The 21,468-nt window shown below is 35.9% G+C and overlaps 1 protein-coding gene across 10 annotated transcripts in view; it reads left to right on the forward strand.

The window, feature by feature from the left end:
- Positions 1-20,186, forward strand: part of MYCBP2 (MYC binding protein 2) — a 308,219-nt gene extending 288,033 nt beyond the window's left edge. For all 10 annotated transcript variants that reach the window (XM_023726707.1, XM_023726708.1, XM_023726712.1 and 7 more), the window contains 12 exons: positions 31-127; positions 1,743-1,862; positions 3,454-3,555; positions 4,364-4,492; positions 4,860-4,992; positions 6,594-6,697; positions 7,495-7,683; positions 8,659-8,766; positions 10,382-10,591; positions 13,252-13,359; positions 14,010-14,175; positions 19,759-20,186. In XM_023726707.1, the coding sequence (XP_023582475.1) occupies positions 31-127; positions 1,743-1,862; positions 3,454-3,555; positions 4,364-4,492; positions 4,860-4,992; positions 6,594-6,697; positions 7,495-7,683; positions 8,659-8,766; positions 10,382-10,591; positions 13,252-13,359; positions 14,010-14,175; positions 19,759-19,874 (1,582 nt within the window). In that variant the 3' untranslated portion in view covers positions 19,875-20,186. The remainder of the gene's footprint in view (positions 1-30; positions 128-1,742; positions 1,863-3,453; positions 3,556-4,363; positions 4,493-4,859; positions 4,993-6,593; positions 6,698-7,494; positions 7,684-8,658; positions 8,767-10,381; positions 10,592-13,251; positions 13,360-14,009; positions 14,176-19,758) is intronic.
- Positions 20,187-21,468: the final 1,282 nt, after the last annotated feature.

Here is a 21,468-nt window from a genome sequence, read left to right on the forward strand (position 1 = left end):
GGGTTTATAAATGCTGATTTTGTTTTGTAGTTACATTCGACGAGGTGAAAGCCATTGGTGGCTGAAGGGCTCAACTCCTACCCAGATCTCAGAGATTATTATTAAACTTATAAAGGATATGGCAGCAGTAAGTTCCTATCCTTCTTCCTATCAATGAGGTATAGTAGTAATCTGATCAAACAATCAGCTTATTCTACTGAATTGATAGGAGACCTACACTGGTGTTATATGGTTTTACTTAAAGGCTTCTGTTAGTATGGAGTCCCTGAGTGGTGCAAATGGTTAAGTACTTGGCTGCTAACCGAAAGGTTGGCTGTTCGAGTCTACCCAGAGGTGCCTCTGAAGAAAGGCCTGGTGATCTACTTAAGAAAAATCAGCCACTGCAAACCCTATGGAGCACAGTTCTGCTCTGATACACGTAGGGTTACCATGAGTCAGAGTCAATTCGATAGCAACTGGTTTTTATTGTTGGTATGTTAACTGTTAGACACCGTTTGTGTTTTCAGTTAGTGATAATTCATCGCTTATGTAAACAAAGTTAATTTCAAACTACAGTTAATTTCCTTGAGAATTGCTACATAAGTCTTCCTAGACTTTAAAACTTAAAAAATAAAAAAGAACCTGGGTCCAAAAGCCTAAAGGAAAAAAAAGGGCTCCTAAAAGGGAAAATTGCTCATTCTCTCCAGTTCTCATGGCTTTTAAAGCCTTTATTGTCATTATTAATGTCCTATACTGCTACCTTAAGATGTTTGGTTTTGAGGGGACTTCTGGGAGTATGGAGGATAGACAAGTACTTCTAAGAGTGCTTGGCTTTTAATAGCGAAACAAAAACCAAACCCATTGCTGTCAAGTCGATTCCAACTCAGTGGCCCTATAGAACGGAGTAGAACTGCCGTATAGAGTTTCCAAGGAGTGGCTGGTGGATTCAAACTGCCGACCTTTTGGTTAGCAGCCGTAGCTCTTAACCACTGTGCCATCAGGGCTCCATGGCTCTTAATAGTTGCTCCAAGTGTTAGTTTCCTTGCCTTCTATTTTATGTCAGGATCTAGCCTGAGTGGGGGAGGATACTGTGGAATTTAGTTCCTGAGCTCTAGAGTGAACAGAAGGCATTATGGAGAAGGAGGGGGTTTGAGCTGCCCCTTAAAAGATTGATAGGATGTGGATATGAGAAGTGGGAAAATATGCTGGGAAAAATATGAATTTCTATCACTTTTTTCAACAGAATGGACATTTTCATAATCTTTGGGGCAAATGGACTCTCTCAGGGTGTTGACTGGATGAAAATGTTTAGAAGCACCTACATTCTATAGTAGTGAAAATTAGCAAATAAAGGTAGTTGTAGTTTGAACCCATCTGCACTTAGTTCCAGTAATACTCATCTAAAAAAATAACAAGGTTTCATAACCAAAATTTGGCAAACACAGACACCTTAGTATTTCTGTTGTTTTTGTCTAAATGTAAGAGGACATACCCTTGAACAGTATAGGAAAAGGAATATTGAGAACTTAAGTGTTTATTTTCTTTTGAATCATCAAAATAGTGATTGGAAGTTAAATTGTTCATAGGATTGGAAAAGATTTTTATTTCAAAAGTCTCTGCCCCTTGATCTAAAATTCTATGGTCTTGCTACAAACCACTTTTTTTTTTTTTGGGTTGAGATATGTTTATTTAAAAGAACAGAATTTACTAATATGATAATATATTTCTGGTTACTTATTAAAATATTCTGTCCTGTTTGATAGGGTCATCTGTCAGAAGCTTGGTCCCGAGTAACAAAAAACGCCATTGCAGAAACCATCATTGCCTTGACCAAGATGGAGGAAGAGTTCAGGTCTCCAGTGAGATGTATTGCAACAACTAGGGTAGGTTTTTGTTTTATTTGGTCCGTATCATTGAGTGTTCTTTTTCAGTAATAGTTTTGAACAAACTTTAATCAATTAGTCAGCTTAGTCCACATTTTCTTTTTATTAAATAATCTACTTATTGAAAAAGTGTGAAAGCCTTTCTTGAATTATGAACTAAATATAGTGGTTGTTACTGTTCACTATTATGTGTTCTGTGCCAGTTATTTTGTTATTATTTTGAAAGCTAAGGATATACTGGCTAGAAAAAGCTAAATTGTGTTGTGTATCAGTGTATTGTTTTTCTAATGATGTGTTTATTGTAGTTAGCACATTCAGTTTGGTGTTGGCATTATGCTGTGATAGGTTTGAGGCCCTTCAAAGACAAGACCCTTGCCTGCCCCTTTTTATACGGCCCAGTTGTTCCTAATGTGGAGCTCTATAGGCTACTTACGGTATTTACAGACCTTGCTTCTAAAAAGCAAAAAGTATATGCTGATCATGAAGTGGGGCAGAATCTCTTAGGAAATAGGATTACATTCTTCAGATGAGACTTCAGTAATAATTATTAGCCTACAAAATTTCATGTTCATATAATTCCAAAAGAGATTTGAGATTCCTTGAAGCAGGACAGTGTGACAGCATTAGAAAGAAGTGAACACTGGCAGAAACTGCCTAGGTTAATCCTCAGAAATCTGAAAATGAAGATAAACTTTATTTCCCAAGGGCAGAAAAAGGCAATTTATGCTATGTTGCTAGTGAGTGTGCGTCTGAAGCAGTTACCTCTGACAGTAGCCCTTTCCCACCATGCATGCACTCTGCTCTCATTCTGCACTCTGCTTCCTCCTTGCATACTTTCATTGTTTTCTTTTTTTTTCTGTCCCTATTTTATCCTGTCTTCGTCTTCATATCCATGACACCCGTATATAATTCTGAAAGTTGAGCCAGTTCAGTAATTTTCAATTTTTCAGTAATAAAGGAATGTATCATTCTGTGTAAAACTGCAGCTTACCCTTAAAGCCTCAGAAATTTTTCTAACCTATTTTTAGGGCAGTTTTCTAAGTTTTGTTAGCCATTTACTTATTTCTGACAAAGTGGACCACGCATAGTGCTAGGCACTTTGGGTCGTACAGAGACACCTCATGAGACGTTATTATCTAAAAGAATTTTATATGTACCCAACTACTCATAAGACTGCAAAATTAAATTCCTTGGAATTTAATACCTCAGACCGATAATACTAGTATGGAAAAACATGTAGAAGGCATTGTACAGTAATATTAAATAAATATATAAGTTCATTTATTCATATTTTATTTATATAGTAGACAAAAAAGGGTAATTTCATATGTCAGGTAGAAAACAGGACAGTTCATCAGAGAAACAGTCATTTGTTCAGTGAATATTTGATTGCCTGCGATGTGCACAGCATGTATGGTAGTGAGCGTGTTTTCCTGGAAGCACATCAGGAAAAACTGACTGGGTGCTACTGGGTGTCGAAATATTTTCAAATTCAGCCAGCATTTATCGAGCCATTATCCTTGTCAGGCAGTGAGTGTTTTGTAAGCCTTTCCTAAAAATTCACTAGTGTAACAGCCTTTCCTTTCCACAGCTCTGGCTCGCTCTGGCATCACTGTGTGTTCTTGATCAGGATCATGTAGATCGTCTCTCCTCAGGGAGATGGATGGGAAAGGATGGACAACAAAAACAAATGGTAAGATCAGAATTTTTTTTATAAGAATTTATCTTGTTTTGCTTTATAATAGGGGTACTTTAATTTAGATTAACGTTATAAAAAAAAAAGGAGAATTCAGAATACACAGTTGGTAGAACTCTTGAAAAACTGTGTTCATCTCATAAGTCTCTTTCACTTAGGGTCCCCTCTTCATAGTACATTGGGAACTTTAGGGCCTTTTATTTAATTTTTTAAAAGAGCTTTTCCCTTCTTCTCTTAGTCATGTTTGTATCATATCAAAATTTGATTTTAGCAAGACTCTGATTCTATATCTAACTAGATTTTTATATTAAAAATTGATTTTATGGTAGGAAGGGAATAAATATTAGCAGAGGTAATGTAACACATCATTTATTCATATATGTACTTAAAGTAGCTTTGCTGTGCAGCCTTAGGTTCAGTGGAAGGGAAGACCTTGTATAGGCCCCTTTAGCATTCTCTTATTAGTGTTCAAGTGTCAAAATGAATCGTTCATTCATTTAGCATACAGAGTGCATTAACTTTGAATGTTTGAATATAATGGGGAGAAAAGTTGTTAAGTTACTAAGAAAAGTATACATGTTTATTATATTAATCATTGAACCTGCCTAGCACATTAATTAATGAATTTGGAAATTTGAGGAATTTTATAGTTAAGTGTAATTGCCATAATTAATTCCGGTTAACATTCAGATTCTAAATTCTTAATAGACCTCAGAATAACAGACTTGCCTAGATTACATTCATTTTTTATGGGTACCGGAGACTTTTTGAACCTAATGGCACATTTGTACATGTCTTATTTCAGCCCATGTGTGACAACCATGATGATGGTGAAACTGCAGCAATCATTTTGTGCAACATTTGTGGAAATTTATGTACTGACTGTGACAGGTTCCTTCACCTTCACCGTCGGACCAAAACTCATCACAGACAGGTGAAGATTTGTGGCTTGATACCCAGAACAGTACCTGAAGCAGAAAATATACTCAATAAATTCTGGAGTCAATGTGGGAAGGAAGCTTAGTGGAGTGGGGAAAAAAATGGACTTTGGAATCAAAAGACCTAGATTCAATTCCCAGGCGTCTCACTTATCAACTATATAAATCGAACAAGTTGTTTAACCTCTCAGAGACGTCTTTTATAAAAATAAGTCTCTTGTGAAGATTAAAGAGGAGAAGATTGTGAAGTATGTGGAACTTCTCAGGGTGCTTAATAAATGAAATCCATTTTTATTATTAAATAATTAATTTCCTCTTTCAGAGTGGTAAATATATTTTCCCTTTTCTTTAATGAAATAATAGGTCTTCAAAGAAGAAGAAGAAGCTATAAAGGTTGACCTTCATGAAGGTTGTGGTAGAACCAAATTGTTCTGGTTGATGGCACTAGCAGATTCTAAAACAATGAAGGCAATGGTGGAATTCCGAGAACACACAGGTAAGAGAGGATTCAGGATTGAGCCATGCCTACTGATTATGATTAAACTAGATGTTAGTTCATTTAATATAATTTTGAGAGATATTCTAATGTCTAATTATGACACTGTTGATCACTGTCTATATTTACTAGACACAGACTAGTGTCTGTGGTAGAAAGAACATTAGACTAAAAGTCAGGAAACCTGGCTTTCCACTCACTAGCTGTGTGAACTTGGGCAACTCTGTTTAACCTCTCTATAACTCGGTGTTCTCATTTGTAAAGTGAGATGGTTGTCCAGAGACACACATGACTGATAACCGTCACAAGTACTAGATAGATTCCCATAAGTAACGTGGCTCACTAGAAGGTGCTCCGTAGATAAGGTACACTTACGTTGATATTTCCTTTTAGTTCTGTTAGCTGTAGCCCCTCAATGAGAATTGATGATCATTGAAATCTATTCTAGCTGTAAGGCTATATGATTTTATGATAGTCTTAAGAAGTTTTTCTAGAGCTAGTGCTTCCCAAGGTTTTCTAAATGGTACTATTCCCATTGATAGTAATAAATAAAATAATCAACAAAGATGAATAGATATTAGTTTAAACAAAAAGTAACTTGGGTACATTTAATGTACTTTTACCTCAAAAACATGGTTTTTTCAGTTGTTGTTTTTTTTTTTCCAAATCAAGTCTGGTGTATTGCCAGCTGAAAGTTACGTTGAATCTATAAATTCTTCATTTTCATCACATCTGCAGTCTGCCGTTGGTGTGACTGACACAAACTTCTGATTTCGGAGTTCGGTATCAACCTGAATGTATTTTTTCCTCATAGCTGATTTTTTTTCCTCCTGTAATCTGTCTGTGTAGTATATTACATTTAAAGGTTCTAATATTCGACCATCTTTGTATTCTTGATATAAACTATCCTTTTTCAAAAAATATTTTCTGTAAATACTGCTAAATTCAATGTATTAATATTATATTTAGATATTTTCCATCTGTGTTTAAAAATGAGCTTGGTGTGTGATTTTTAAATCTTTCTATCCTTTTTCTTATTGTTCTGTCCTTGTTTTATGGAATCTGTTCTTTAAATACTTCATATTTAAATTCCTTTTCAAATTATTATCTCTAGTCCTTGGGTGGAAATTCTTCTGTTTTTTTAAGTTTCATACTCTGGTTGTAGATTTTCTCCTGTGCCTTCTAGTTTTTTAAAGATTTCCTTTTTTATTTTTGTTTAATTTTTTGTTGTTATATTTTATCTGGCATTGTGCTTTTGGAGTTGGGGACTTGCCACATTGGCTGAGTCAGCCATCTTGACTAGAAATGTAGTCTGTTTCTTTTTACTGGAAAATTACAAATAAATCAGTCAAGAATTTATTGGGCTTGAGATAGGTCTTTCATTTCTTATATGTCTTTTTTATGATTATTTACTTTGTAATTACTGTATCTTACACCCTTCAGCTTTAAAACTGTCAGGCTAATTTATCAGTGATGGGAACTGATACAAACCTAATTTGCTTGTTTTTTTTTGTTTTGTTTTGTTTTGTTTTTTAATACATAATAAAATATATAGAAAACATATCCATAAAGAGGATTTTTCTTTTTCTCTTGGAAACTAGGCAAACCAACTACAAGTAGCTCAGAAGCATGCCGTTTCTGTGGTTCCAGGAGTGGAACAGAGTTATCTGCTGTTGGCAGTGTTTGTTCTGATGCAGATTGCCAGGTGAGTATACAGTTAAACAGTCAGGCCATCCCAGTAGGGAACAACATGTACTCTATCATGAGACCTTAAGTCCATATAAATAAGAGTTATAGCTCAACATCACTCCTGTTTTCTAAATTAATATATTACCTATGTTAAGAGTTAAATGCCTTATCAAAGCTGGAGAATGGATCAAATAAGGCTCTCAAGCCCAAACCAGACTCTTTTTTTGTTTCTCAACCACCACAGTCATATGTATTAATTTGTACTTTGTGCTAGAAACAGTTAAGAATCTTTGCATTTTCTTACCACTTAAATATTTTAAATAAGTTTCCAATACCTAAGAGTTCTTTATCTTAAACATATATACATGTATTCCATGCTATATAAATATTTTTGGTTCCTCAATTCAATTAACAAGAATTTGGGTAGTGAGCTCATATAATGAAAGATACTTGTATTTTTTAATTCCTATTTGAGAAGAGAGTGATTGGGAGATTGTACATCAGAAATTTTTTTATTCATGGTTATGCATGATAACAAATAGATTAAAATTATAATTTATTTTTTGTAAGCATTTCCTTTATGTAAAGTAAAATTTTTAAAAATCACATTAAAAGAAAAAGAGACCTTGTTGATAATCCTAATTTATATTAAAGCAAAGAATAAAAATAACACTACTACTTTGTTGTTACTTAGCCTTAATATGTATTTCTTGTAGGAACAGTGTCTTGGAAAATTAATATAATAGATATATAATTACCAGGATGTGTGCCTTTTTTGATGATGTCTGTACTATTGTAATTCCTCTTTAATAGGAGTATGCTAAGATAGCCTGTAGTAAGACGCATCCTTGTGGGCATCCATGTGGAGGGGTTAAGAACGAAGAGCATTGTTTGCCATGTCTACACGGCTGCGATAAACATGCCACAACACTGAAGCAAGATGCTGATGACATGTGCATGATCTGTTTCACTGAAGCACTCTCAGCAGCACCCGCCATTCAGGTTGTCTCCGTTTTAGCTAACATATTAAATGCGTCTAGATTTAAAACTGGGGAGATACTAATCTATTTGTCAAGTAAACAAATGATTGAAATCGTTTTATGTCATGGGATAAAATGTCCCATTAATGTATACATCTACCAGTTCATTGAAGAGCAAATTCAAGTCTCTTTATGTTCTATTTACTACTTTGTGTGTTCAGCTTTGTGATTTCTGTGAGCCTATATAATCAATAAAAAAAAAAACCAAAGTCGTTTACCATCGAGTGGATTCCAACTCATAGCGACCCTGTAGGACAGAGTAGAACTGCCCCATAGGGTTTCCAAGGAGCTGCTGGTGAATTCGAACTGCAGATCTTTAGGTTAGCAGCCGAGCTCTTAACCACTGTGCCACCAGGGCTCCATATAAAATAGAATGTATAAAATGTTCATAAGTGAAAGAAAAACTATTAGATTATCCAGTAGGTACTCTCTTAATTTCTGGAATCCAGGATGGTATTTTTTATATCATATGTAAATGATCTGTACCTTATTAGGTATAGATACTTCTATCCATACTGTATATACATACATTTTTATATTAGTGATATTATAGAAGTTACTAGTTGCTAAATAAGTCTCTTTTTTTCTTTTACCAGTGTTTGATATATATTTTCAGTTCCTGTGATTCCAAGATAACATACATTCTCAAAAAAAATCTTATTTAAATCAGTAGTTTTATCTTCTTTTACATTTTTCCATAACCTGCCTTATTTTCCATAAGTGGCATTAGTATATTAATGGTAAATACTGGGAGAAGCTGAAGGACTAGTTGATAATGATCCATGAATAATAAAGAAGCACTAAAATTTCATCGTACTAAATTTCTTGATTTTTCTCTTACTTGCTTTAAGTAGCACCTTGCCTTGACTAATCTCCCATTTACTCAAGTGTTCTCTTCATTACATATGCTTACATCCTTCTCTTCTCTTTATTTAAGCTGGACTGCAGTCACATATTCCACTTACAGTGCTGTCGACGAGTTTTGGAAAACAGATGGCTTGGTCCAAGGATAACATTTGGATTTATATCTTGTCCCATTTGCAAGGTATGGAAAGAATCAGAAATTATCTACTTTCTGTTTATTTTCATCTTTATTATCATCTTTCACATTAAATGCATGTCAGCACCTTTTGGTATACTTCTCAGTTTACCTTTTACCACCAGACCCCATCAGTTTCTGCCCTTCTTACCTAGTGGTGGTGGTGGTGCTGGTTGTTAGTTCTGTCGAGTCTTTTCTGACTCATGGTGGCTCCATGTATGCAGAGAAGAACTGCTCTGTGGGGTTTTCAAGGCAGTGACATTACGGAAGCAGATCGCCAGGCTCGTTTCCTGGGGCACCTCTGGGTAGGTTCTAACTGCCAACATTTCGGCTCGTAAAGGTGCTTAACCATTTGTGCCACCCAGGGACTCCCATGTAGGTGGTTCCTGAGTATATTATGAGGTCTGTTATAATGCATTTCAAAATAATAATTGTCAATTAAAAGCTGTTGTTGTGTGCCATCAAGTCGATTCCTCCTCATAGCGACCCTTTATGACAGAGTAGAACTGCCTCGCAGGGTTTCCTAGTCTGTAATCTTTACAGGAGCAGATCACCAGATCTTTTCTCCTGTGGAGCCGCTGCTGGCTTTGAACCACCGACCTTTTAGTTAGCGGCCAAGCACTTAACTGTTGCACTACCGGGACTCCATTTCCAGTGAAAACTGATTAAATTGAATTAAGCATACTGCATCAGACAATGTGTGTAGACATCACCATGCATTACAGGGCGTGCATCACTACTTTCAGATGCCCTGAGAGTGCAGATTACATGAGAAAACAATGGTTAACTACCAAAAAGAATGATCCCGTGGTACTTAGGAGTACTCATACTTGCATTTAAGGTGTACAGTCTGAACTTTCAGTGCCATTAGAATAGATTCAGTTAAAATAAGGAGAAAATTATTGATACTTAACACATCTCTATAAAGGTGTTAAGCAAAGTAGCAAGTTCTTTTGGCAAGCTAATAAAGGTTACCTACTGACCTTTGTTTAAGAATGTGACTGACAATGCCTTCCCTATTAATTCTTCATTCCTTATTGCTCTATTAAGTTCTTCCTATTTTCTTACCTTTAGATTTGCAGACTGGTATAAATAAAGAGTATAACCTGGAAATGCTTAGCACAATCATTACTTAGTTAGACTTAGGAATAATCAAACAGATTGTCATATTTTGCTCTTCCTTCTCATATAGTGCCACAAAGAAAGGTCACATTTAGGAATCTGGAAATTGAAGGTGGTATAGAAAATACTACCTGCTTATTTCAATCAGCTGACATTCTACCCTACACCTCAAGAACCAAAATACACATGTCTTATTTGTGGCAGCAAGGTAACCTTTGATCCCCAGAACATCTAAGGCAGCAGGATGTATTTTTCGGACACAGGAAATACGAAACTAATAAAAATGGAATTTTCATGTTCTCTGCACCATTGGCCCCATTTTCCCTGCTCTTGGGAAAATAAGGGCTTGTGAGGACTTCACAGGATTATTTTTAAATGGCATTTGATTTAGAAATTGGTTACTGTCTGGTAATCTCCTAGCACAGTGCTACACATCAAGTGTTTTTTTGAGTTAATAAATAAATGATTCTTTTAAAAAATGTTCATTTTTTTATTTCAGAATAAAATAAATCACATAGTATTAAAAGACCTGCTTGATCCAATCAAAGAACTCTATGAGGATGTCAGAAGAAAGGCCTTGATGAGACTGGAATATGAAGGTCTGCATAAGAGTGAAGCGATCACAACTCCTGGTGTGAGGTTTTATAATGACCCAGCTGGCTACGCCATGAATAGATATGCATATTATGTCTGCTACAAATGCAGAAAGGTATGCCATAAATTACACTAAGAATTATTAAGAACTAGAGATTACCTGTGTGATCAAGGAGTTAAATTGCATGTTGATATCTGCTATCTAATTATTCTTTTTGTCTTAAGCCTGATGTTACAAATGAGACAGCTTCAGTGTATCAGGTTGAACTTATTATTACTTAATTTGTATTTGACTTTTTTTTTTTTTTTTTTTTTGATCTATATAAACTTTTACCAAAACATGTAATATTTTTGTACCATGTTACACAAGCTATTTCCCACCAGTAATAACCTCCTGGTTGCCAAATCCCATTGGTTCTTGAATAAACTTCTCTTACTTGACTCTATTGATAATTCCCTCTTCACAGTTCTTACTTCCTTGGCTTCCAGGACAACACTCTGTTCTGATGTCCTCCTTCCTCTCTGGTCATCCATCTTTAACTCCTTCATCAAGTTCCTTTTGTTCAACTACCCTTTACATATTTTTTTCCCAGCATTTTATTCTTATCAAACAATACTTCCTTTCCTTCTGTGACCTCCAGTAAATCCATGGTTTCACCTCCCATCTATACCATCATGGCCTTCCAAAATTGTTTAAGATTTTAGAAATACATATATCCAACTGCCTACCAGACATTTGGATTTCCCACAGATACTTCAAAGTCCACATGTCCACTATTACACTCATCAGCCTTGACTCTCCCAGTCTGTCGTCTTCATTAACAAAGTCCTATCAACTCTGTCTCCAGATCTCTCGAGTCCTTTTTCTCCAGCAACCCTAAGTATTTTTCACTTTGGTAATTATAGTAGCCTTCTAATATACTCCCTCCATTCCATCTCTTACACTTAACACTGTCACCAATAGACTAATGTTCCTAGACCTCAATCTAATTGTGTCATTCTTCTGCTTATAATCCTATAGCCCTGCCTACCTCTCCTATATGCTGTCATTATGTTACCATCTCCCAATATGCTACCATTTGCACTCATGCTACAAAATGTTGAACTACTTGCAATTCCCCAGATTTAGCCACGTTTGCTCACTCACTGGCACCTCTATGCCATTGCATGTACTGTTTCTCTGCATAGGATGCTCTACTCAACTTCCTACTGTGCATTTTACTCTCGACCGCCCCCCACCCATACACCCACACTAACCTGCATAGCCAAATCTGTCTAATCATGCTTCAGGTTTCACCTCTGTAATGTGCCCACCCCCTGCACACACACAAACGCACCAGATGATTTTGATATCTTGCCTACATCCATCATAACACGCAGTATTCCACATTATGATTACTGGTTCACTTGTCTCTCTGACCCACTTGAAAAGTTCCATGAGGGCAAGGACTATATTTTTTTATTTCTCCGTCTCCAGTACTTGGCATTTAGTGAGCACTAAGTTAATTTTTATTGAATTAGACAATGAATAAATGAGTGAAAGAATTGAATAAATGAAAGGTGCATAGTCCCTCCTTGTAACAAAAAGAAAATACAGATGGTGAATGAAAAAGGCTAAATAGATAGATGATAACCAGGAATGCAGACGAACATATATACACCCAAGGAAAGACCAGTAGTGTGCATTTGTTAAACATGTATTGTTACAAATAATAAAATTATTTCTATGTGTTCATGCACTAAATATCATAAATGAATAGTGTGCTACCACAGGAGTGACAGTCAAATATCTAAGAAGCCAAGGAGGGAATATAGAAAAGTGAAACAGCTGGAATGAGTAATAGACCCCAGGACAAATGAAGTACTTGTGGGGCCAGATTTACCTGGTGGATAACCATTTGTAACTCCTGTATCAACAGAGCCTATCTTCTGACCTGTTTTTCTAGAACAGTATTAATAGATTTATATTGACTCATCTTGCTTATTCCCTGTTATGACTATCTTTCATTTTAAGATGGCTGGCCACCAAGTATGGATATAGCTTTTGGGATATGGGACATGATGTACGTGCAAATTGCTCCAGTTATATTGGCCTCATTTATTTTGTGCCCAGAGAAAAGTATCTATCAGGATAATTTCATTTATTTGAGTATCTGTAATGAATACTGTTGAGTTTCTGCACACAGTGTAGCTTTGTAAGTTTGAGCAGTATTCTGAATAGGATTGCCAAATTTGCCTTTTCTGTTTAAAATGTTTGCATGATTAGTAGATGCTTAAAACTTGTTTTGATGTTTTCTTCTTCACCATTAGCCTCAGGAGTATAAATCTGTACTAATAATTTATTTTTAGGCATGTTTTTTGTTCTACAGTACTATAATTTTGGGATTTCTAAGCTTATTTTTTTAAAGCAGTAGAAGGGAATATGCTATTTAATATTTCAAAACGAGAAAAATTAGTCAGACTTTGTCCTTGAAAAGTATAGTTTCTCTCTACTACTTAATATCCTATTACATTCTTTTGTTATTTTGCTTTGACAGTACAGTGTTTTAACTTCCTGCTGTAGGCATGAATCCATCCCAGAACTGAAATAGCTTTACTTCTACCCTGGTCTCCCTTACAGGCAGCACTGTGGACATGGACTTCATCATGCAACTGTCTAATGGACAATAGTATTTGCTATGATCCCTTGATCTTCCTTTCACTAAAACCATACTGTCTCTCCGATGGCAGAGTTTTATTTGTTTCTACTGTAATCTGAATGCATTTTCTCCGTAGGCATATTTTGGTGGCGAAGCTCGCTGTGATGCTGAGGCTGGACAAGGGGACGATTATGATCCCAGAGAGCTCATTTGTGGTGCCTGTTCTGATGTATCCAGGGCTCAGGTGAGCAGAACATTTTATTACAAAGGACAGTTTGGAAACGTTTAACTTCATTTTTTTTTTTTTTAAATAATTATATAAGCAGTATGGTAGGAATAGTAAGCCAAGTCTTTTCCCATGTTTTCTTATATTTATACAGCATTGTATAGTTTTTCAAATTGTTTTCTGTGTATTATTTCTTCTAGATAGTATTTCCACATTTCCCCATTTTATAATTGTTTCTTCCATAAGCTGTATCACCACATTTCAACGAGTAATAAATTTATTTCTTTCATTTTCTTAAACCTGCAGTCAAACTTTAATGTTTTATCCAGTGAAATATTCACAATACATCCATGAGATTGGGAGATAGGTGAGATATTATTATTTCAAATTGATAGGTCATGAAAAATTCACAGAGAAATTAAGTGGCATACTTAAATCCAGTAGATTATGATAGAGCTGGGATTAGAACTTGGGGCTTTGTCCACACCTTTTGGGCAAAACTACACATTTATTAATTTTTCAATGTATATATCATCAATTTTCAATCAGTTTTGGAAGCTACATATGCTCTCAAAATATGAATTGCTAAGCTGTGTATATGACTATCTTAAGTATAACTGAAATAGTCTCAATGTAATCCTCTGTCTATGTATTTCCTTTTGCTATAGATGTGTCCCAAACATGGCACAGACTTTTTGGAATATAAATGTCGCTACTGCTGCTCAGTGGCTGTCTTTTTCTGTTTTGGAACCACACATTTTTGTAATGCTTGTCATGATGATTTTCAAAGAATGACTAGCATTCCTAAGGAAGAACTACCACACTGTCCTGCAGGTATGCTTCTGTATGATTTAATTACTATTATGATGTATAAGGTATCTAGTTTTATTGAAGATTATATTAGATTTCTTTGTTTCAAATGACAGAAAGCTGACTCAAACTAGCCTAAAGAATCAAAGGGAATTCGTTGACCCTTGTACGCTTATGACTTTTCTAAGTAGAAAAGTTAGATCATCGTGAGCGAAGGGTTAGGAGCTATACTGGAGCAGATCTTTTGGGGAATGAGAACAAAGTCAACTAAAGATTAGTAACAGGATCACTGTTCAGCACTAAATGGCCATGTGAAATTTGAAATCATAAATTAATAGTAGAACAATTTAGGAGGAGTTTTTGATTTTTTTTTTTTTTCCTCTTAAAGAAGCCTAGAACTGTGCCGTAAAGTGGACAAGTAATTTGCTCTAGAATGATGAGCAGTTGGCAGCGTAGTGAGCATCAGACAGCCAAGTGAACTAAAGATGCCCTGAGAGCATGGGGGAGTGACTCTCTGTGGAGGTCAGACTGAGGAGAAAGGAATAAAAACTAGAGACTAAAAAAATTAGAAGCAGTCAGAAACTGATGATCATGATGAGGTGGGAACGAGGCTTAACAGGAGCAGGGCAAGTGGAAGGAGAAGTAAACATGACCATAGAGGAGAATGTATCTGAGATATACATGAGATGTATCTACAGTTAGTGAAAATACACGCAAGAGTACATACAACCCCATATACAGTGTTACTAAAGCTGTGAAACAGATGCCCTTATCCACTGCTTGTGAGTGTAAATGGTATATAACCTTATGGAAAGCAGTTTGACAGTGCCAGTCAAAATTACAAATACATTTACCCTTTAGCAGTCTCACTTCTGGGGATACAGGTAGACATGTGAGGAGAATTTTAACAGAGAACAAATATACAAAGTTATTCATTGCAGCACTGCTTATAATAATAAAAGACTGTAAACAATACAAGTATGCAATAGGGAAATGGCTAAATACTATTCACCATTAAAAGAAGAATGAGGATGGAGTTTCTATGTACTGATAGGGAAAGATCTCCAGGAGATAGTGCTAAATGAAAATGGCAAATTACAGGACAGTGTATATAGCATGCTACCTTTTGTAAAAAAGGGAAAAAAATTAGAACATATACTCGTATATTTGCATGAAGGAACTGGAAAGATAGATAAGAAACGAATAAAATTGACTATTGGGGAAGACAGGAAGAGAATGGGCATAGAGATGGGGAGAGGGTGACTTCTTACTAGATGTCATTTTTTATCATTTTGATTTTTTTAATCATGTGGAATATATTATCTTTTCAAAAATAAAGATAAGATACATAGGGTTTTGTTTTTGTTTTGTGTTTTAAGTATGGTACTTTTTGCCATTTGCTCATGCTAAATAAAAATTGTTACATGCTCCTATCCAAAAAAAAAAAAACAAAAACTTTTTTTTTTAAAGTAGAAATCACAGGCTTTCAATTAATGCATAGTTCCTATTCCTCCCTCTACTGTTAAATAGGAACTCTGCATTCAAGGTGAGAGTGATGTGAGGCTAGACTGTTTAGGGTAACGGCCAGAAGAGAGATGTGAGTAGTGCTTGGGTGGAGGGGCTGTGACCTGGAGGTCAGTAAATGGAGGCGGCGAGAAGCGGACAGTGCACTAGGTGATTGGAGCCTTGAAGGAAGAGGGATTATTGAATGAAAGTTGTGGCTGAGTGGTCTGGAAATAAATGAGCAGGAGACAGTTAATCGTGCTTCCTGGCCCAAAGACATAGAGGAGATTAAGAAGTGCCCAACCACTAGCTGAGCAAGTTTAGATGCAGTGTCACTAGGGAAAATCCAAATTTTACTCAGTGAAAAAAATTTCTTCTATATTTTATTAAAAAAAAAATAGAGAAGTTAGCAATCAATCAAATGTTTCAGAGAACACAGTGGTAAGGGTGGGGCTGGGAAAGAGAGGCAAAGGCAAGGCTTCTCCCTCTCACATTCACATGATCATCCCTGTCAGCCAACAGAAAGAGTTTGTACTTCAAAAAGACAGTCATGAATACTGGGGAAACCAGCACAACTTGTACAAGGCAAGGTCATGGAAGCTCCATAGACATCCAGACTCCCAGAGGGACTGAATTAACTGGGCTGAGGGCTGTGGGGATGATGGTCTCAGGGAACATCTAGCTCAACTGGCATAACATAGCTTTTAAAGAAAATGTTATACATTCTACTTTGGTGAGTAGCATCTGGGGTCTTAAAAGCCTGTAAGCAGCCCATCTAAGATACTGCACTGATCTCACCCCTTCAGCAAGGGAGAATGAAGAAAACTAAAGACACAAGGGACAAGACAGTGATCACAATAGAGGGTCCTAGACAGAGCTGGAGAAAAATGTAGAACAAAATTCTAACTTACAAAAAAGACCAAACTTACTGGCCTGACTGAGACTGGAAAAACCCCAAGACTGTGGCCCCCCAGATAGCCTTTTAGCTCAGTAACGAGGTCACTCCTGAGGTTCACCCTTCAGCCAAAGATTAGACAGGCCCATAAAACAAAATGAGACTAAAGGGGTACAACAGTCCAGGGGCAAGGACTAGAAGGCTGGAGGGGACAGGAAAGTTGGTAATAGGGAACCCAGGGTCAAGAAGAGAGAGTGTTGGCATGTCGTGGGGTTGTTAACCAATGTCATAAAACAATATGTGTACTAACTGTTTAATGAGAAGCTACTTTGTTCAGTAAACTTCTACCTAAAGTACAATTTAAAAAAAAAAATTGTGAATCACAGAAATGGGGCAGGAAGAGAGTTAGAAAGTTGGCAGAAGGAAGGAACTGACATTGATCCTGGGCATTTTCACATATATTTTCTCACTTAATTTTTACAACAACCTACAAGGTAGATGGCATTATCCCCATGTTCACAAAGGCACAATCAAGGCCCCAAGAGGTTAAATAACTGGCCTAAGATCATACATTTAGATTGAGGTACTGTCTCCCAGCCTCACACATTTCTCTGACTCATCCATTCATTTAGAGAACTGGAGCCTGATTAAAGGAGACCCCACAATGATATGAGTAGGGAAGATGGCCATGTGGTTTACTCAGAAGGACAGAAGGATTGATTCTGCAACCATTGTCAACCCCATTAGCTCTAACCTTTAATATATGGATGAGGACAGGAGTCCAGATTAAGGAGTTGAAGTAGATAATCCCTCCATGGTCTGTCCATTTCTTTCTAAAATATTTATTGACTGCCTTCTTGGGGCCAGGATACTTAATTTTCACAGCACTTTGTGAGTTAGTATTGCTATGCCTAATTAACAGATGAGAGATTTAGGAATCAGTCAAAGTAAGTTAATTTTGCCTTAGTTTCCTCATCTGCAAAATAAGAATAGTTTCCTCCTCCTATGACTATTAAAAGATTGAACTAATATGCTGGGACAAGGTCTCAATAGTAAAGACTAGATTAATGGTGGCAGAATAATTTGGAAAAGGATAGTGGTGATGGTTACACAACATAATCAATGTAATCATTGTCACTGAATTGTACACATAGAAATTGTTGAATTGGAAAAGGTTTTGTTATATATATTTTTACCACAATAAAACAAATATCTTAAAAAAATAATAAACACTCAAATGTTTGTTTGTTTTTTTTTTTTTTTTTTTTTTTAGCTATTATTATTTTTTACTATCATGTTAGATTTTGAACTTCTTGAAGATAGGGGCCATGTACTATTCATCTTTACATTCCCAGCACCTAACATAATATCGTTCACCCATTAGGCACTCAGTAAATATTTGTTGAATAAATGACCCTTTATTTTATACTGCAAAAACCACCCAAGGATCATATGCCTACTGTTGGTATGAGCCACCACTAATGGTGTCGTGTACGTGATTGAATTAAATCTGCCATTGCGTGTCCTACCTCCCGCCCCTCTCCCTGACCCAGTAATGAGGCAGACAGAATATCAGTATGCAGTGTGATTTCAGGTGGGAGATACTGCTCTGCTTTATAATTTTTAACAGTAATAATTAACTTTCAAACAAACCTCTGGTATACGGCCATCTTGACCCATCCTGGGGCCATGTACCTACATTTGCTTGAGGTAGCACTCACCGACACTCTTGTGTCAGCTTAAACCAGCAGTTGACTTCTCTTTCTGAGGTTAGTGTCTTCGATTTGATACTTAACCCCCATGACTTGGTTTTACTGTTATATGGAATATGGAACTTACTTTTTATTCCTCTGTGTCAGGCCTCAGTTCGTTGTTGTTGTTCAGTTATAGTAATAATCACTAACATTTACTGAGTATTTATGCTGTGCCAGGCTAAATGTTTTGCAAACCCTAGCTTTTTTATTCCTCATGTTTTCCTTCTGTGTCAGAAAAGTTTTCAAATCTAGAAGAGGTAAATAAAATGAGATCTCATTCCCCATTGATCAGCATAAGCCTGTTCTATCCAATCTCATGGAATTTCTCTCTCAAACAAAATCACATTTTACCTTTATTATTTTGGAAACTAGCCATAGGAAACTAATGCATAGTTCCTGTTCCTCCCTCTGCTGTTAAATAGGAACTCTGCATTCAGGTATAAGCTCAACCTGTATTCCCTACTTACTAAAGCAGATTATTTATAAAGGAGCTAAAAATCCTTTTTAAATATCGTGAAACACATGGCATGAAGCATATTAGCATAACAGGTTTCTTTTTTAAAAAAGAGATAGTTCAATTTTTGTACATTTTATAAACCTAATGTATTTGATAATTACCTATAAATTTATATTTTCTCCAAAGTATTTCTTCCAAATTATTATATTTTATCTTATTCATATTTTAAGCTGATTAATTTTTGTTTTCCTACTAACCTCCCTTCACTTTTTAAAATGACACTAATAATCAGTCTTCCCATTTTACCAATGTGTGTTTTTTTCTTTAGATAAGGTAGAAGGGTAACATGGCTTATTTACACTTAAATTTATTTTCAGCTTTTAAAAACATTCTTTATAAAAATCTCCATGTTTCTTATCCAGAAGAATTTTCTGCTAGACAGAATTGAGGAAATTTTGTGACCATTTTGTTCATTGCTCTTTGCTTTAAAACACAATGTCTAATTCATTTATTAATAGAAAAAGATCTGTAGATCATAGTGATTATCTCTAGGTAGGATGTTGTGGGTAAAGGACTGTGTGACTTTCTCAATTATATGTGTCTGTTACGTTAATGTTTTATGATAAACTTTCTTTACTTTTGTGGCTAAAATAATTTTTTTATGTTGTATTTAAATTTATAATTAGTACTGTATTTCGGAAACCCTGGTGGCGTAGTAGTTAAGAGCTACGTCTGCTGACCAAAAGGTCAGCAGTTCACATCCACTAGGCGCCTCTTGGAAACTCAGTGGGGCAGTTCTACTCTGTCCTAAAGGGTTGCTATGAGTCAAAATGGACTCAACAGCAATGGGTTTGGTTTTTTGGTTTTTTATTATATTTGCATGACCATAGTCATATTGTTTCTTTGACTAACTTGTCAGTGATATATATGGGGTATGTATGTGTGGGGTTTTGTTTGTTTTTAATTGTGTTCTTTTGCTTCCTTCAAAACTTACATAGGTCCCAAAGGCAAACAGCTAGAAGGAACTGAATGCCCACTCCATGTTGTTCATCCACCTACTGGGGAAGAGTTTGCTCTGGGTTGTGGAGTGTGCAGAAATGCTCACACTTTTTAGAACACTCAGATTCCTTTGTCTACAGAGAGAAAAGTTGCCTTCATCCCCCAAGAGGATGTGGTGAAGTTTAAACTCTGCTCAGGATAAGGACGGGACCATTTTTACATCCATGAAAATGAACCATTTACAATGCAAGAAGATGCCAAATACCATGTACATAATTCTTGCTGTGGAAAGTTTCCCCATTACTTTGTTTCATCTTCTTTTTGAACCAAGACATCCAATTTGTGAGGTGTTTGCATGTGGCCATTACCGTCATTGGCTGTGAAGCATTGGACATTTATAGATAATTGATACAAAAGAATCACCATGCCCACAGACTAAGAATGATGCTTAAAAGCAAAAAAAGAAAAATAATCATTGTTATTGTATACTGCCTTTTTGTAACCCTGTACAATTGCATCAAGAGTGGGGATTAAAAAAAGGAATATTCTCGTTTATTTCCTAGACTGTTATTTAAAAAAAAATAAAAAATTGTGTAAGGCGGCATATAAATGTAATAAGTATCACACTGTACATAAAGATATCAATGTTTGTCCTGTATAAGAATTACTAAATTACAAATGCAATTTCATTTAAACTTCTAGGTTAAGTTTGAGCCTGAAATTTTAATGAAGTGCAATACTGAGTGTGCCTCATTATCTTGCAACTGTAAACATATTGGAATGTACATGTCAATAAAACCACTGTACATTTTTATACAGTGATAAAGTCTAACAGTTGTGTAAGGTGTTGTTTGAGAAACAAAATTTAAATACCTTTAAGGTCTAAACATCTATCTAATATTCCTTGGAAAGAAATTTAGTAACACAGCACAATCATAACTTTCGTAACTCTTAGGGAAAATAAGAGTAGTAATGAGGTTCAATGTTGGAATTAAATATTGGTAGAAGATGTGTGTGTGGGGGGGGGGGTGCGTGTGTGCGCGTGTGTGCGCGTGTGCGCGCGCGGCAAGGACAGAGAACAACATTTGGGAAATCAATCAAACTCCATCTTATTAACCAGCAGCTGTTTGAACTGAAACTAAAGCTAGAAGACTTGAGTTCAAGTTCTGATTCTGCCTCTTTTTTGGCTATGTGATCCTGAATCAGCCATTTACCCTTTCTTAGTCTCAATTTCTTGGAAATAATAATATGGTTCCTATGCATCAGAATCGACTAGATGGCAACAGGTTTGTTTGTTTTTGGGTTTTTTTTTTTTTTAAATCTCTACTGGGGAGCCCTGGTGGCACAGTGGTTAAGAGCTTGGCTGCTAACCAAAAGGTCAGCAGTTCGAATCCACCAGCTGCTTCTTGGAAACCGAATAGGTCAGTTCTACCCTGTCTTGTAGGGTTGCTATGAGTCAGAATTGACTCAATGGCAACGGGTTTGGTTTGTTTTGGGTTTTTTTAATCTTTATCAAATGACACAGTATTTACAGAAGTGATTTGTCCCACAATAAAGTATTCAAAAGTGAAGAGCAAAGGAAAGAACATCTATTCAACACTGGATGACAGACACGGGATTAGGCCATTTATTTAATTCTCCCAACAACCTTGTAGTGTAAAGCATTACTGATCTCATTTTAGCAAAAACTTTAAAAACTTAGAGAAGTT

Source organism: Trichechus manatus, unplaced genomic scaffold, assembly GCF_000243295.1.
Source record: "Trichechus manatus latirostris isolate Lorelei unplaced genomic scaffold, TriManLat1.0 scaffold00013, whole genome shotgun sequence".
NCBI classification, from domain to species: domain Eukaryota; kingdom Metazoa; phylum Chordata; class Mammalia; order Sirenia; family Trichechidae; genus Trichechus; species Trichechus manatus.